Genomic DNA, 18246 nt, shown 5'->3' on the forward strand with positions numbered 1-18246 from the left:
ATAGTGGAAACAGTGATGACTTAATTTGGGGGGGCTTCAAAATCACTGCAGATAGTGACTGCAACCATGAAATTAAAAGACTCTTGCTCCTTGGAAGAAAAGTTATGACCAACCTACACAGCATATTAAAAAGCAGAAACATTACTTTGCCAACAAAGGTCCACCTAGTCAAAGCTCTGATTTTTCCAGTAGTCATGTAGGGATGTGAGAGTAGGACTGTAAAGAAAGCTGAGTGCTGAAGAATTGATGCTTTTGAACTGTGGTGTTGGAGAAGACTCTTAAGAGTCCGTTGTACTGCAAGGAGATCCAACCAGTCAATCCTAAAGGAAATCAGTCCTGGTATTCATTGGAAGGACTGATGTTGAAGCTGAAATGCCAATACTTTGGCCACCTGATGAGAAGAACTGACTCACTGAAAAAGACCCTGATGCCGGGAAAGACTGAAGGCGGGAGGAGAAGGGAATAACAGGGGATGAGATGGTTGGATGGCATCACTGACTCAATGGACATGAGTTTGAGTAAACTCCGGGAATTGGTGATAGACAGGGAGGCCTGGCATGCTGCAGCCCATGAGGTCGCAAAGAGTCGGACATGACTGAGCAACTGAACTGAACTGATGACAAACCCACAGCTAAGACTCAGCAGAGAAAGCTGAAACCTTTTCCTCTAAGATCAGGAAAGAGACAAAAATGCCCACTCTCACTACATTTACTCAACATGTATTGCAAGTCCTAGCCACAGCCATCAGACAAGAAAAAGAATCCAAATTGGAAGAGAAGAAATAAAACTGTCACTATTTGTAGAGAACATGATATTAAACATACAAAACCCTAAAGACATCACAAAAAAACTTTCAAACCAACTTATGAATTCAATAAAGTTGAAGGATACAAATTTAATATATGGAAGTCTGTTTCATTTCTATACACTAATAATGTACTATCAGAAAGGAAAAAAATTAAGAAAACAATCGCATTTATAATTGCATCAAAAAGAATCAAATAAATAGGAATAAATTTAAGTAAGATACTGTAAGATACTAATCTGAAAACTGTAAGACACTAATGAAAAAAATTGATAATGAAACAAATAAATGGAAAGATATACCATGTTCATGGATTGGAAGAATTAACACTCAAAATGTCCATACTACAAAAAGCCATCTACAAATTCAATGCAATCTCCATCAAAATACCAATGGCATTTTACACAAAACTAGAAAAAAATAATCCTAAAATTGATATGGAACCACAAAAGACTCCAAATAGGCAAAGAAGAAAAAAGACAGAGTTAGCATACTCCCAGAGTTCAAATTATACTACAGGGCTATAATAATCAAAGGGCTTCCCAGATGGCACTTGTGGTAAAGTGGGCAATGCAGGAGACATAAGAGACGTGGGTTTGATCCCTGGGTCAGGAAGACCCCTTGGAGGAGGGCATGGCAACCCACACCGGTATTCCTACCTGTAGAATCCCATGGACAGAGGAGCCTGGCGGGCTACAGTCCATGAGGTAGCCAACAGTCAGACACGACTGAAGCAACTTAGCACGCATGCCAGTGCAGGAGACGTGAGTTCAGTCTCTGGGTTGGAAAGATCTCTTGGAGGAGGAAATGGCAACCCACTCTAGAATTCTTGCCTGGAAAATCCTACAGACAGAGGAGACTGACAGGTTGAAGTCCATGGAGTCACAAAGAGCCAGACACAACAAAATGACTAAGCATGCATGCACACATACTAATCAAAATAGTGCAGTGCTCACAAAAGCAGTCACACAGATCAATGGAATGGAACAAAACTCAGGAATAAGCCATGATTATAGTCAGTTAATCTATGACAAAGGAGGCAGAAATATCAAGTGGTGAAAGTCTCTTCAATAAATAGTGTTGGGAAAATTGGACAGTTAAACACAAAAGAATCAAACTAGACCACTTTCTTATACCATATACAAAAATAAACTCAAAATGGATTAAAGACTAAAAATATAAAACCCCTGTAAGAAAACATAGGCAATAAATCCTGACAACAGTATATCTTTTTGTATCTATCTCCTCAGGCAAGGGAAACAAAAGCAAGAATAAACAAACAGGACCAATCAAACTAAAAACTTTTGCATAGCAAAGAAAAATAACAACAAAACAAAAAGGCAACCTTTTTACTGGGAAAAGGTATCTGCAAGTGATATATCCAACAAAGGGCTAATATACAAAATATACAAATAATATACATGACTCAATATCAAAAAAACAAGCAATCTGATTAAAAAATGGGCAGAGGAACAGAAGAGACATTTTTCCAAAGATGACACACAGATGACCAACAGAAACATGAAAAGTTGCTTAATGTCACTAATTATCAGGGAAATGCAAATCAAAATCATGCTAAGGTATCACCTCACACGTGTCAAAATGGCTATTACCAAAAAGACAACAAATAAAAAAGTGTTGGCAAAGAGAAAAAGGAACCCTCACATGTTGGTGGGATAAATTGGTGCAGCCACTATAGAAAATAGTATGAAGGCTGCTCAAATAATAAAAAGAACTACCAAAAGATCCTGCAGTTCCACACCTGGGTTGCTATTTGAAGAAAACAAAAATACTAATTTGAAAAGATATATGCACACCTATGTTCACTGCAATATTATGTCAAATAACAAGATATGGAAGCAAACTAAGTGTCCACCCATAGATAGATAAAGAAAATATGGTATACATTTATGTATACAATGGACTACTACTCAGCCATAAAACAGAATGAAATCTTGCCATATGCAACAACATGAATGGACCTATGGGTTATTCTGGTAAGTGAAGTAAGTCAGGCAAAAAAAGGTAAAAACCAGATGATTTCACTCATACGTCATACCTATAAACCAAAACAAACAAAACAGAAACAGATACAGAGAACAAACTGGTAGTTGCCAGAGAAATGAGTTGGCAAATGGTCAAAATAGGTGAAAGAGATTAAAAGGTACAAACTCCATCACATAATAAGTTTTGAGGATATAATATAATGTACAGCATGAAGAATATAGTCAATAATAGTATAATAACTTTGTATGGTGACAGATGGTTGCTATACTTTCCAAGGAGAGCATTTTTTAATGCATATAAATGTTGAATCACTATGTTATACACCTGAAACCAATACTGTATGTCAACTATACTTCAATAATTTTTTAAAAAATAAATACAAGAGATAAAAAGGTGGGTGGGTAGGAGGCTGGCAGTCAGGTTAGTATTATATCAGTAAGTACTATATTCCTTTTAGTGCTAAACCTAAACAAATCAAAAAATACTATTCACAAATTTCATAGTAAATCTTAGTATAAGATACATTGTGTTAAGTCACTTCAGTCATGTTCAACTCTTTTCGACCCTATGGACTACAGCCCACCAGGCTTCTCTATCCATGGGATTCTCCAGGCAAGAATACTGCAGTGAGTTGCCACGCCCTCCTCCAAGGGATTCTCCCGACCCAAGGATTGAACCCACATCTCTTACATCTCCTGCACTGGCATGCAGGTTCTTTACCACTAGCGCCTTCTGGGAAGCCCATAATATATATCATTTACACCTAAATAATAAAAAATGAGAGAAAGCTATCTATTATACATGAATCTAAGTTCTGATTTAGTAAACATTAAAGAAAGGTAGTAAAATAAAGACACCCCAATTAGATTCAGTTTGGAGAGCAGATCTGTTCAAGGGCCACATAATGTACACACAAAACACCCTTTAGTAGTTTTCCCCCTTTCCTATTATATAAGCTCAGAAATAGGTGAAAGAAACAAAAGAGAAGAAAAGGAGGAGGGACGAGAAAAGAGTAACAGGGAGGGAGGAAAAAAGGAAGGGAGGAAGGGACTAACAATGGTTTAAAGCAAAGAAATAAAGACAAGTTTAAACTCACAGAAACACAGAACTTAAACATAAATAAAATGTATGACTAAGTCACCTATCAAAAGAATAGTAACAAGATCAAATTAACATGAAAACTATAATTCTCAATAAGGGGAATAAAGTTGAGATATAAGGGGAATAAAGTTGAGATACAGTTTATAATTTTTTTTAAAACAGGGGAAAAAATTCCAAATAGTAATTAATATCTACAGACCTGGAAAAGTTATTAATACTAGAATAGTGTACCCTAGAAAAAATACTTTAAAAAATAGATTATAAGCTTCTTAAGGTCAAAAGCCATACTATATTCATCTCTTTATTCACCCTGGTGTCTACACATAAGTTATTTAATACAATTTTTTAACTGAACAATTCATCTGTATTATAGCTAAATGTTAATTTTCCCTAAAAGAATGCCCAAAAGTAGTGCTTCAGGAATCCAAATCAGAGAGACCAGAGATGGTTTTTCTATAGTTACAATATGACATTAGAAGGAAAAAAGTTTGAGTTTCAAAAGTTTCTAAGGAAAGATAAGTTCAGATTCTTAAATGAATTAACACTGCCTAATTATTAATAAATGCTTAAGAAAGTCATACATCTGTTCTTTTATAATGAGAGAAAATAGATTTAAAGTAACAGCACCAGCTTTCTGCAAAATATCACATTTTAAAAATATATTCATGAAGGTTATTTCAAAAGTAACTTTGTAAAGTTAGTAACAGTTATATAAAAAAGTATAGAAACCTGGCCTGCAGGCCACAATATTTTTTATAATTACTAGTAAGAAGTATAAATTGTAAAAAAATTTAAACTGATTATGAAAGTAGGTGTTACACTGCAAATAATTTTCTTTTCTTTGGTCATGCCATGAAGCTTGCTGGATCTTAGTTCCCCAGCCAGGGATTGAACCCATACCCTGTGTAGTAGAAGTGCAGAGTCCTAACCACTGGACCACCAGGGAATTCCCTAAAATTAAATTTATTTTAATCATCTTTAAACTTTAACATAACTTTTGATAAACTTCTATATTCATCAGAAGAACAGGCTAATATTTCTATTAACCAGAATTCTACTTATGAAAGATGGCAGAGATGAGATTCTTTCCACATACCTCCACCAATTAGAATACCTGAAAGTATTATGGCTTATTAATACTCCTGGTCACTGTGGTAATTAATAAAAGTACTGACTTCTCAAAGTTCTAAATATCACCCTAACTTTATAAACCAGAATCCAATTCTGATGATTTATAAGAGTAAAAATTAAATACAGTATATTCTGTACTGCAACAAAAGCCTTACAAACTACAGGTATACCTCATTTTACGGTGCTTCACTTTATTGTGCTTTACGTATACTGAGTTTTTTTTTTTTTCTTTTTGCAAAATAAACTATACAAATTGAAGGTTTATGGCAACTCTGCATTACCAGATAATGATTAGCATTTTTTAGCAACAAAGTATTTTTTAATTAAGGGATATATATTTTTTTCTTGACATATTGCTATTGCACACTTAACAGACTACAGTATGGTGTAAACATAACTTTAATATATACTAGGAAACCAAAAAATTCATGTGACTCACTTTATTACGATATTTACTCTTGGGGGTGGTCTGGAACCAAACCTGCAATATCTCTGAGGTATGCTATGTATTATTATATTCTAGAGACAAGAACAAAAAGGGAAGCCAGTGCAACCTCAAAAATATCTTTTCACACACTAGTCATGGGAATACTTTATATAATCACTTAATAACATTTTTTAAATTACATATATTTAATGATATAATAGTAATGGTTTCACTAGTAATCTGGCCATATAACCTCAGAAAGCAAGAGTTAATGCTATTATATAGCAGTAATTCAATATTCTTCTCATTTCTAAATTATCTTCCTCTTCCTAACTGAAAGTGTTATTTTAGAACTCAAATTTGACAAAAATCTTCATTTAATTTCCTCAAAAATAAATCAGAAAGATGTAGGAATTTTCATAATAGCAGATATTCCAGGAGGCTCTTATTTAAAGGGGGGAAATTACAAAATATTGGTGAAATCACTTAAATTTCAAAAGACTGTAACCAATTATATATTTAATCTCAACAGATAACATCTTTAATGAAAATGAAATAAACTTACTGCCATCTACTTTAAGTCATATCCCAAATAACCAAATACAAATTTTTTCACACCTCTATCACACTTTTGAACTCACTTGGGTAAATAGGGATCTTTCCAACAGCAGCAGCAGTTTCTACAAAGTTTATTTACCTTGTCCAGGTCTTGGAGTTACAGTTGCTCCAGCGGATGGTGGCTCAAACTCCTATCAAATACAGTAATGTTATTACAGTGTCCTACTACAATGGGCAATTTATAATAAAACGGTGATATCACAGCTTTACCTTTGCTTTCTTTGAATCTGGATCAAACCTTTCAAGAATTAATTTAGCTGTTTTATAAGTTTCTTTTTCCATGACTTCTTCAAGCTGCAAACAAAAATTTTCACAAATTGTCACATTTTAAAACACTCATACACTACATATTTTTATAAGTCCTATTTAAAAAGTATTCAAGTACAAGGCTTAAAATAAATAGCACATAATATATCCAGATAGCACAAAAGACTTCCTACATTCAAATAATAAAATTCATGGAGAAGGAAATGGCAACCCACTCCAGTATTGCCTGGAGAATCCCATGGAGGAAGGAGCCTGGTAGGCTACAGTCCACGGGGTCGCAAAGCGTCGGACACCAGTGAGCTACTTCACTTTCACTTTATGTTGGTGCTATCATCTCTGAATGTTCTAGATTCTAATGCTGTCCTTCATCCAGATATCCCTAAATTAGGAATGATGATTTCTCAGACTAGAGTCCCTGATACTGGTCTTGATGTCAAAATTGATTTCTGACTCATTTAGGGGGGAAAAAAAAAAAAAAAACAAATAATAAAATTCAGAATTTAAAATGGCTTCTAACCTCTAATATGCTACTTGTATTTAACAGCTTTACTACAAGGAAATACCAAATATTGCTAATTGTTTACGTATAATGAGGAGAATAATTACATGCACCAACTTCAATAATGGAATGTGCAAAAATCTATCAGCCATCATTATTGGAAGTTATTAGACATGACAAGCAAATGACAGGCAATTCCTCAGATTTATTTCCTCACAGCACTTAATGCTATTAATTTAAAGAAGATCGTTAGCCAAGAGCTTTACAAAATAAAATCTCTGTGCCAATTAACTGCTGTCAGCATCGATTTTAGATTATTTATTAGCAGAAGCAATTAGCTTGCTGCAAAATTCAGTGAAAACTCAGTAACTGGGAGAACAGCCATGCTCTCTCATGGAATTTGCTCAAATGACTAGAGTGAAGCTCTCCCTTTTTTACTTCGATTCAAACAACTTTAGAGGTAAAAAACAGAACACAGTAAGAATTTAAGTTAAAATTTTACTGAGTTCTATGCTCACACTAGTGACTATAATTAAAGCACTTCATTATTATAGCATTTTATTTACAATGCACTCAAGTCATTTTATGGCTTAATATGTGGGTTTAATTTCAAAAGTAATCACTAGTAAAGCATCATTTTAGCAGTTAAAGCCCAATATCAGAAAAAGTTTTACTTTAACATAAGACAGTCATAATTATGACAGATAGCTAATATACAGAATGAAAATGCTTTTGCAAAACTTGGAAGAGGAACTTTTCCTTTTCAGTGACCACTAACAGCCACTTAGATTCATTAAATGTCATGATTATTACAAAGGGCATTTATTTTAAAATGCAAAGCAGAGCACATTTACCAAGTTAAACTATAACTAAAATATGCTGCCACAATAGTAGTTAATAAATTTCTCATTAAAAACTCAATATTTAAGAAGTAAAAGTGCTTAGATGAATGATTTATTAATCTCGGTTTAGTGAAACTAAAACATATTTCTAATAATTTCAAAATTATCATAAAGTCTTAAAACAAGCACATCTAAAATTCTGATGTAAAGAAAATGTTTGTAACATTACTTCTTTAGGGTTGGGGAAAAACTGGGAATGGGGACAGAAGGCAAGATATGATCTATCCCCAAATGAACATAATCTACATGAAATAGCAAAGAACTGAATCCCTGACCTCTACAAATTAATTTTTGATAGTCCAGACCACTGTTACAACAACCGAATTATATGTAATAATGAAAGTGGTTTATATGTACACAATACCACAGCTACAATACTATATGTGATAAATGATCACTTAAAATATTGCTTGTACAACTAAGGAACCCATCTGTAGCTTTTATTCTACTTTGTACTCAGTCGCTCAGTCATGTCCAATTCTTTGGGACACCATGTACTACAGCCTGCCAGGCTCCTCTGTCCATGGTATTCTCCAGCAAGAGTACTGGAGTGGGTTGCCATTTCCTCCTCCAGGGGATCTTCTTCCTCACCAGGGATAGAACCTGCATCTCCAGCATCTCCTGCACTGGCAGGTGGGTTCTTTACCACTAGGACCACCTAGGAAGTCTCTTTATCCTACTCCAAATAGCATAAATTTTAAAAGCTACATGAGTCTAGTGGCTGATTTGGACAGCACAATTCTAGAGTAAGACTACAGCTAGGTTTAAAAAGAAGATTAGATACAACTGTGATCTTTAAAACAATACACGAAACTAAAAACTAAAATGCCACTTTTACAAATGATTGTCACTCCTAATACATCATTCAGCAAATATTCATGTTTATGTCTATGTACATGTAAAGTATCTTAAAATCATTTTAAAAAGCAAAAAATACAAATCCATTCTTTTCTGCATTTCAGGTCAATTCAGTCGCTCAGTCATGTCTGACTTTGCGACCCCATGAACCGCAGCACGCCAAGCCTCCCTGTCAATCACCAACTCCCAGAGTCTACTCAAACCTGTGTCCATCAAGTTGGTGATGCCATCCAACCATCTCATCCTCTGTCGTCCCTTTCTCCTCCTGCCCTCAATCTTTCCCAGCATCAGGATCTTTTCCAATGAGTCAGCTCTTCGCATCAAAAATCTTTTTTCATGTAATAGCTTAATTAACACATTTATTCCTACTACATTTTAAGCGAATAATCTGTTTCATATAGAGAGACATCTGATCAGTGGGAAGAATACAAACTTGAAACCACGGCATCAAAAAAGATCTAGGTTCAAATTCTTAATTAGCTGTAGAAAGACTTTAAGCAAATCTGTTAGCCCCAGTTTCTCCTTTAGTAGAGCTGAAAAAATAATACTATTTTCTCATAACACTGTTGTGCAATTTAAATAATATAGGAGAGTCTACAATAGCACCTAACACAAAACACACGATCTTCTGCGATTACCTCAATTTTTCAGAGTGGATCTGAAACAAGCTTTCAAACATGTTTTCAACTTCCAACATATTAATACCAGGACTCAGGAATGAGAAACTGAACTCTCAGAATACCCAAAATTATAAATTACTCTGTATACTTCAAAATATTTTACATACTTTAAATAATAATGAATGATGTAACAAAGAATGCATTGCTTTTCTGTGATATTGATTATATTGAAAGTTCCAGAGTTTTTTACTTAATATAAAGAGGGAGTCCTTGGTTCAATTCAGTTCAGTTACTCAGTGCTGTTCGACTCTTTGCAACCCCGTGGATTGCAGCATGCCAGGCCTCTCTGCCCATCACCAACTCCTGGAGTTTACTCAAACTCATGTCCATTGAGTCGGTGATGCCATGCAACCATCTCATCCTCTGTTGTCCCCTTCTCCTCCTGCCTTCAATCTTTCCAAGCATCAGGGTTTTTTCAAATGAGTCAGCTCTTCACATCAGGTGGCCAAAGTATTGGAATTTCAGCTTCAGCATCAGTCTTCCAATGAAATTCAGGACTGATTTCCTTTAGGATGGACTGGTTGGATCTCCTTGCTGTCCAATGGACTCTCAAGAGTCTTCTCCAACACCACAGTTCAAAAGCATCAATTCTTTGGTGCTCAGCTTTCTTTACTGTCCAACTCTCACATTCATACATGACCACTGGAAAAACCATAGCTTTGACCTTTGTTGGCAAAGTAATGTTTCTGCTTTTTAATATGCTGTCTAGGTTGGTCATAGCTTTTCTTCCAAGGAGTAAGCGTCTTTTAATTTCATGGCTGCAGTCACCATCTGCAGTGATTTTGGAGCCCAAAAGAATAGTCTGTAACTGTTTCCCCATCCCTGATACTCTGTGAGAATCCACCTACCAATGCAAGAGATACAGGTTTGATCCCTGGTCAGGGAAGCTTCCACATGCCACGGGGTAGCTAAGCCCGTGTACCGTAAGAACTGAACCTGTGTCATAGAGCCAGGAGCTGCAACGACTGAGCCCACGTACCACAAATACTAAAGCTCGAGCCTGTGCTCCTCAACAAGAGAACCACAGCAATGAGAAGCCTGTGTACTGCAAGTAGAGAGTAGCCTCCATTTGCTACAACTAGAAAAAAGCCTGTGCAGGAACAAAGATCCAGCACAGCCAAAAATTTAAATAAACAATATAAAAAAGAGAAAAATAAACACATCATTGCTTATTTATTATGAATCAACATTATTTTGGCAAGCTTATATATTTTGAGAACATATAAAAGTTATTTCTATGTGATACAGAATTTCATCAGAGAACACTAAAAGAAGGGAACACTAACACAAAATGAATGTCTTTTTTTTTTTGAGAGGTAATTCTACAATATTTAAATTATAATTCCGGAAATAAAATTTTAAAACACACAAAACATTAATTGCCCTATCCAATATTCTTGATCCTTGTTTCATAATGAATACTCCACATGTAGAAAAACATCTTTTGGGGTTTCCCTGGTGGCTCAGTGGTAAAGAATCCACCTGCCAATGCAGGAGACACAGATTCAATCCCTGAGTCGGGAAGATCCCACATGCCTCAGAGCAACTAAGACCATGTACTACAACCACTGAGGCTGTGTTCTAGAGCCCAGGAGCCACATCTACTGAGCCCACATGCCTTACGGCCCACGCTCCATAACAAGAGAAGCCACTGCAATGAGAAGCCTGCATACTGCAACTAGAGAGTAGCCCCCGCTTGCCATAACTAGAGAAAAGCCCGCATAGCAACAAAGACCCAACACGGCCAAAAATATATTAAAAAATAAAATTTTTAAAAAGAGAAAAATGTATTTTGGACTTCCCTGGTACTCCATTTGTTAAGAATCCTCCTGCCAATGCAGGGGACACCAGTTTCATCCCTGGTCTGGGACGATCCCACATGCTACAGAGCAACTAAGCCGAAGCACCACAACCACCGAAGCCCACACGCTACAGCTACTGAAGACTGCATGCCCAAGAGCCCATGCTACACAACAAGAGAAGCCACTGCAACGAAGCCCACACACCACAATGAAGAGCAGCCCCTGCTCACTGAAACCAGAAAAAGCGCACACACAACAAGGGAGACTCAGTGCAGCAGAATATAAATACATAACATTTTCTCTAAAAACATCTTTTGTTTTGCATTGACTTTGGTCAAATTATTAAGAGTGTGCCCAAAAGCATCTTCAATTCATAGCTTTAGGGTACGTTTCACATTTAAACACATATTTTTAAAATGATAAAATAATGTCTTGCTGTAGTTGTTCAGTCGCTCAGGCATGTCCTACTCTTTGCAACTCCATGGACTGCAGCATGCCAGGATTCTGTCCTTCATCTTCTCCCAGAGTTTGCTCAAACTAATGGCCACTGAATCAGTGACACCATCCAACTATCTCATCCTCTGTCATCCCCTTCTCCTCCTGCCTTCAGTCTTTCCCAGTATCAGGGTCCTTTCCAATGAGTTGGCTCTTCTCATCAGATGGCCAAAGTATTGGAGCTTCAGCTTCAGCATCAGTCCTGCCAATGAATATTCCGGGTTGATTTCCTTTAGGATTGACTGATTTGATCTCCTTGCTGTCCAAAGAACTCTAAAGAGTCTTCTCTAGCACCAAAGTTCAAAAGTGTCAATTCTTCCACACTCATCCTTCTTCATGGTACAACTCTCACATCCATACATGACTACTAGAAAAATCATACCTATATGCATCTTTGTCAGCAAACTGATGTCTCTGCTTTTTAATACATTTCTAGGTATATCAGAGCTTATATTTCAAGGAGCAAGCATCTTTTAATTTCATGGCTGCAGTCACCAGCCGCAGTGATTTTGGAGCCCAAAAAAATAGTCTCTCACTGTTTCCACTGTTTCCCGATCTATTTGCCATGAAGTAATGAGACCAGTTGCCATGATCTTCATTTTTTGAATGTTGAGCTTTAAGCCAGTTTTTTCACTCTCCTCTGTCACCTTCATCAAGAGGCTCTCTAGTTCCTCTTTGCTTTCTGCCATTAGGGTGGGTGTCATCTGCCTATCTGAGGTTATTGATATTTCTTCTGGCAATCATGATTCCAGGTTGAGCTTCATCCAGCCTCATTTCACATGATGTACTCTGCATATAAGCTGAAAAAGCAGGGTGACAATATACAGCCTTGACATACTTCTTTCCCAATTTTGAACCAGAAAATATTGTCTGCTTACCCTGATTTTAGTTTTGCTGTTGAAATCAATATTTTTTTAATAATTCAGATTTTAAATTATTTTTTGATTTCATATAGGCATATTTCACAATAATACTAACTTCTCCCTCTGTATTTCTTCTGTTAAAGTATTTACAAAGATATGTAGCCTATAGTGAATATTCAGACACTGGAAAATGCCAGCAAATATTATTGGGTAATATATTTGAAACTTCTAGTGAGATTAATAGCCCCACACAGAATCATATGCTAAAATTGTCAATTTAAGGACTTCTTTTGCTTCCAAAATTTATTTCATGGAATGTCACTTTGTACAGGATTCTGTACAGAGTATACTACAGTATACTGTGAGTGACATTCCATGAAATAAACTTTGGAAGCAAAAGGAGTCCTTAAAAAATAATAAATAAATTTACTAACATTTATTTATAAGAATAACTCACTGTTATAAGAGACAAGGCCCATAACATACTTATAACATGGCCACAAAAGCAAGACTAAGTAGATTGTGCCACTTCTCTTCTATGTGCTTCTGTCCTGTTACCTGAAATGTCCACATTATACAGCTCAGCATGTCAGCTGTTTTTGCTCCTGCTTTCAATTGGCAGTGGATTCTTTTGAACCAGTAACATTTGTAGTGATTGTTAAGTTTTAATTCTCAGAGAATTATAATACTTCTTCCCATGTTCCCAATTTCTCAAACAATTCTCCTCAGGACTTGGAAAAATATAAATTGCCTGAGAAATGCCAGGAAAGACTTACCACACAGAAATATCTGTACTACTGAGAAAAAAAGCACAGAATTTTCATGAAGCCACTTAAAGAGGTCATTTTGACTCATGTTTTGCTGGATTTTGCCTTTGAACTGTTTTAATGGAATGCTCATGGATACAGATGGATTATCTGTTGAACAGTGATATTTTTTTAAACTAAAAGTTTAAAAAAAAAAAAGACCACAAAATATGTGAGTGGCAAAATGTTCACATCTAGACTTGGGAGACTTTTTAGGTAACTAAAGATTAATCCCTAGCTTTATTTTAGTAAGTAAATACTTAGATAAGTCCTTAGATTTAAAACATTGTTTTAAAAGACTGTTCTTACTCATTTTCCTTTCTAAGTAATTTTTAATCAATTGATAATTCATGTTTACTGTTACAAATTACACTTTCACAAATTTCAAATTACATTACAGATCTATCCAGATTAAAGAGATGCATCCCTGAGGAAACCACCTTCAATAAAACGTCAAGCAGTAAATACAATTTGTATTAATTTTTTTAATGAAAGAGTTAAGAGTTGGGTAGTTTTAAACTAATAGTTATTTGTCATGTCAGTATATTTAAAGCTATAAATGTAGGGTAAAACATTTGGTTACATTTTGTTTTCGCTGAAAAGCAATGTCCCTTCTTTCTCCTCTCATTACCAGTACAATCATTAGCTAACACTGTACTCCTTACAAATTCACCCTTTTAACACCCATTGTTCTAAACAAAGTATAAAGTACTTCTGAAACAAAGCATCTCTGTTGAGAGCTTGGGCATTAAAGACAAGGGACTAGTTCCCAATCGCAACAGTACTGTAACCTGCAACAATCAATTCAACATAAATTGTGTTCCCTTAGAGTGCAGCCAACTTATTTTTCTCTAATCATACTGCAAGAGAAATGCCATTCTGAACTATTCTGTAATATTGATGCCTCATAAACCATTTATACATACCAAACAATTGAACTTTGAACTGAATTTCCCAACTGGCAGACCTAGATGCACATTTTCTATTTTGCGGTTCCATCAAGGGTTATTTAAGATCTCTCATAGAATTTTCTAAGTCTGTTCTGTTCCTCTACTGAGAATTCTTCCCCAGTCATATATGTTCTCTAAGATTCTGTTTTCTGGTCATGTAATTCCACTGACATTGAATCAACTTCTCATCACTTAGAACTTTTCTTTTTTCCTTTTTTCTTTTGTCTTCCTCTTTGCCTTTTCTATGTTAATCAGTATTTCTCCATTTTGGTACAAGTAGGGCTTGGCTTTCATCAGCACTATCAGATCTTCTTCATCACATCAGCAAACCAAACTAATCATATCACAACTTCTATATTATTGAGAATCGTTGGCATTTCCTCATTTTGAACTTCTGGCTGTTCCATAACACACAAAATGCCAGAAATATAATAAGATACAGTGGGAATATGTTTACAACTCAATTTAGGACCATCAAAAATGTCAATGCAATTTTGATAAATACCTCACAGAACACTGAGAGACATCAAACAAAAAAGATTAAGGAATCCTTTCAAAATTAAAGCTTCTTTATTTTTCAGGTACATAAATCCCTTGACTAGTGTCTTTTCTTATCAATTCACAGAACAATTTTTAACATCAACCTTAACCTTCATAACTTTTATTAGTTTCATCCATAATTGTTACTTATTACATTGTTGTTGTTCAGTCGCTAAGTAGTGTCTGACTCTTTGCCACTCCATGGACTACAGCACACCAGGCTCCTCTGTCGTCCACTATCTCACTGAGTTTGCTTAAATTCATGTCCATTGAGCCGGTGATGTCATCCAACCATCTTCTCCTCTGACACCCTCGCTCTTCTCCTTTTGCCTTCAATCTTTCCTTCAATCAGGGTCTTTTCCAATGAGTCAGTTCTTCGTATCAGGCGGCCAAACTATTGGAGCTTCGACTTCAGCCTCAGTCTTTTCAATGAATATTTAAGGTTGATTTCCTTTAGAATTGACTGGTTTGGTCTCCTTGCAGTTTAAGGGACCCTCAAGAGTCTTCTTCAGCAACAGTTTGAAAGCATCAATTCTTCAGTGCTCAGCCTTCTTTTTGGTCCAACTTCTTTTATGGTATAGAAAAACCATAGCTTTGACTACACTGACCTTTGTCAGCAAAGTGATGTCTCTGGCTCCTTAACAGGCTATCTAGGTTTGTCACAGCTTTTCTTCCAAGGAGCAAGCATTTTTTAATTTCATGGCTGAAGTCACCAGTCGCAGTGATTTTGGAGCTCAAGAAAATAAAGTTTGTTACTGCTTCCTCTTTCTCCCCTTCTATTTGCCATGAAGTGATGGGACCAGATGCCATGATCTTAACTTTTTTTAATGTTGAGTTTCAAGCCACCTTTTTTACTCTCCTCTTTCATCCTCATCAAGACAGTCTTTAGTTCTTCTCTGCCATTAGAGTGGTATCATTTGCATATCTGATGCTGCTATTTCTCCTGGCAATCTTGATTCCACCTTCTGATTTACCCAGCCCAGCATTTCACATGATGTACTCTGCATATAAGTTAAATAAGGAGGATGACAATATATAGCCTTGTCATACTCCTTTCCCAATTATGAACCAGTCAGTTCTAACTGTCACTTCTTGACCTGCATACAGGTTTCTCAGGAGGCAGGTAAGGTGGTCTGGTACTCCTATCTCTTTAAGAATTTTCCACACTTTGTTGTGATCCACACAGTCAAAGGCTTTAGCAGAGACAATGAAGCAGAAATAGATGTTTTCCTAGAATTCTTTTGCTTTCTCTATGATCCAACGGATGCTGCCAATTTGATCACTGGTTCTTCTGCCTTTTCTAAATCCAGCTTGTACAACTGCAAGTTCTCAGTTCACATACTGCTGAAGTCTAGCCTGAGGGATTTTGAGCATTATCTTGCTAGCATGTGAAATAAGAGCAACTGTATGGTAGTTTGAACATTCTTTGGCACTGTCCTTCTTGGGATTGGAATGAAAACAGACCTTTCCCGGTCCTGTGGCCTCTGCTGAGTTTTCCAAATTTGCTGGCATATTGAATGCAGCACTTTAATAGCATCAGCTTTTAGAATTTTAAATAGCTCAGCTAGACGTTACACTAAATTACATTAAATTGATTTTGCATATGATTAAGTATCATTAAGTTTCCATATAACATGATACTCCTGTCAACTATCATTTTTATATTTCAAAAATAATTATGTGAAAAAAGTATATGTAAATTCAAGTCAAACACCAAGTCCAATTCACTTAGTAAAACTAATAAATATCAACTTATAAATATCTGAAGTCCTTCCTCTCCCTTGGTCCTTGTCTTTCCAACCCATCTGAAGGATGCATTAACTGGCCCCACAATAGATGCCCATGTAATTAGAACTGCTGACAGACAATGGAAGAAATCAAATAAGAAATATTCTCTTCCCCACCCCCACCTTTTCTTTAGGGTTATTTTTCTTTTTTCATTGTTAAATTTCTTTTATAACCAATCCTCTTGATTCCCCTCTCTCTTAGCCTTATTATGTCAAAAAAATCTGAGAACTGACATAATGTTTGGTCCTTTTTTGGCCCTAATAATAAATCTAGATATTCACCTTTTTACCCCTCTGCCTTATTTAGTGCTTCAAAATGATTCATTTACTAACTTCTCAGCTTCCAACTGATATGGACTCTGAGAATCTCATAAGTCCATCTAACTGCTTTTTCCTGTCAATCATTATTTACTAGCAAAAATATTCATAATTTAGCTTCACCATTAAACTGCTATTTAAAAGCATACGTGTTCCTTGGAGAGTCATTACTTTCAGCATATAAACATTAATTATTCAGTCCTTAATTCATTAGCTTTATACAAATTAACTTAAATAAAAGTTAACTTACTATTTTTTTCTTCTGGGATTTTAAATCATCCAATGCTTCATCTAGAAAACAAGATTTAAACCAAAACTAAATCAGATACTAAGATGCTTAAGATACAGGAAAAAAATCATGTCAAATGATATACATTAAGCAACTGCAAGAAAACGTTCTCATTTTAGGATTTCTCACTGATCTGTACAGACAGAAGTTATCTCATCTTTACCCACATATATTTTATGTTTGCCTATATTATATACTACAAGCTCAGCTGGGAAAAAATGGACTTTACATAGAATAAAACACTTTTCCCAAATGTAAAAAAATATATTTTTTAAAATATTTTCAGAAACATTACTTTTTATCATTTCTCCTTCAACATCCCACCGATTCTCTTTTTATACATTGGTAATAAAAATGTTCTCTTTATTTATAAGGAAAAAACATTTTATTAAGCTATTTGATCTCAAGAAAATGAGCACTAAAAAGAAAACCTTTGAAAACCTATAGTATTACACCTGAGGAGGGACTTGGAAAGGAAGATGATACTAATTACTTTTCAAAAATTAAACTTTTCCAAGATTTGCATGCTTAGTTAGGTTGCATTGGTAGAACATAAACAATCATTTCAAAGGATATAATTTATGTAATTTATGAACATCAGTATCTGCTTTACAAATTTATTTTAGGTTTCTAGTTTTTCTCTAGAAATATTGAACTAGCATACTATCCCAGTGAGAAAGAAGAGACTTAAAACTTGATTTAAACATTTTACCACCATATGTAAAATAGATAGCCAATGGGAATTTGCTGTATGGCTCAGGAAACTCAAACAGGGGTTCTGTATCAACCTAGAGGGGTGGGATGGGGAAGGAGATGGGAGGGAGGTTCAAAAGGGAAGGGATATATGTATAGCTATGGCTGATTCAGGTTGAGGTTTCACAGAAAACAACAAAATTCTGTAAAGCAATTATCCTTCAATTAAAAAATAAATTAATTTTAAAAAATTTTACCAAACAGAATTTAAATAATTGTTCTTTATTTTTCATTAAATTTACTTACAAAATTATCTCTTCATTGAAGTTTTGGAGTAGCAAACATCTAAATATCAATTCAAATAATATTATTTACATAAAAATTCAAAGAAATATAAACTTCTGAAAA

The 18246-nt window shown here is 35.3% G+C and overlaps 1 protein-coding gene and 1 non-coding gene across 3 annotated transcripts in view; one reads left to right on the plus strand and one right to left on the minus strand.

Moving 5' to 3' along the window:
• Positions 1-18246, minus strand: part of LNPK (lunapark, ER junction formation factor) — a 98947-nt gene that overhangs the window by 53160 nt on the left and 27541 nt on the right. For both annotated transcript variants that reach the window (XM_040228205.1, XM_040228207.1), the window contains exons 6-8: positions 17107-17147; positions 6300-6383; positions 6169-6220 (exon numbers count right to left, since the gene is read on the minus strand). In XM_040228205.1, coding sequence (XP_040084139.1) covers positions 6169-6220; positions 6300-6383; positions 17107-17147 — 177 coding nt within the window. The remainder of the gene's footprint in view (positions 1-6168; positions 6221-6299; positions 6384-17106; positions 17148-18246) is intronic.
• On the plus strand, positions 6743-6809 carry LOC120855208. Its single transcript, XR_005719177.1, has one exon. It is a non-coding gene; the product is annotated as a small nucleolar RNA SNORD52 (small nucleolar RNA).

The sequence above is a fragment of the Oryx dammah genome, unplaced genomic scaffold, assembly GCF_014754425.2.
Source record: "Oryx dammah isolate SB20612 unplaced genomic scaffold, SCBI_Odam_1.1 HiC_scaffold_27, whole genome shotgun sequence".
Lineage (NCBI taxonomy): Eukaryota > Metazoa > Chordata > Mammalia > Artiodactyla > Bovidae > Oryx > Oryx dammah.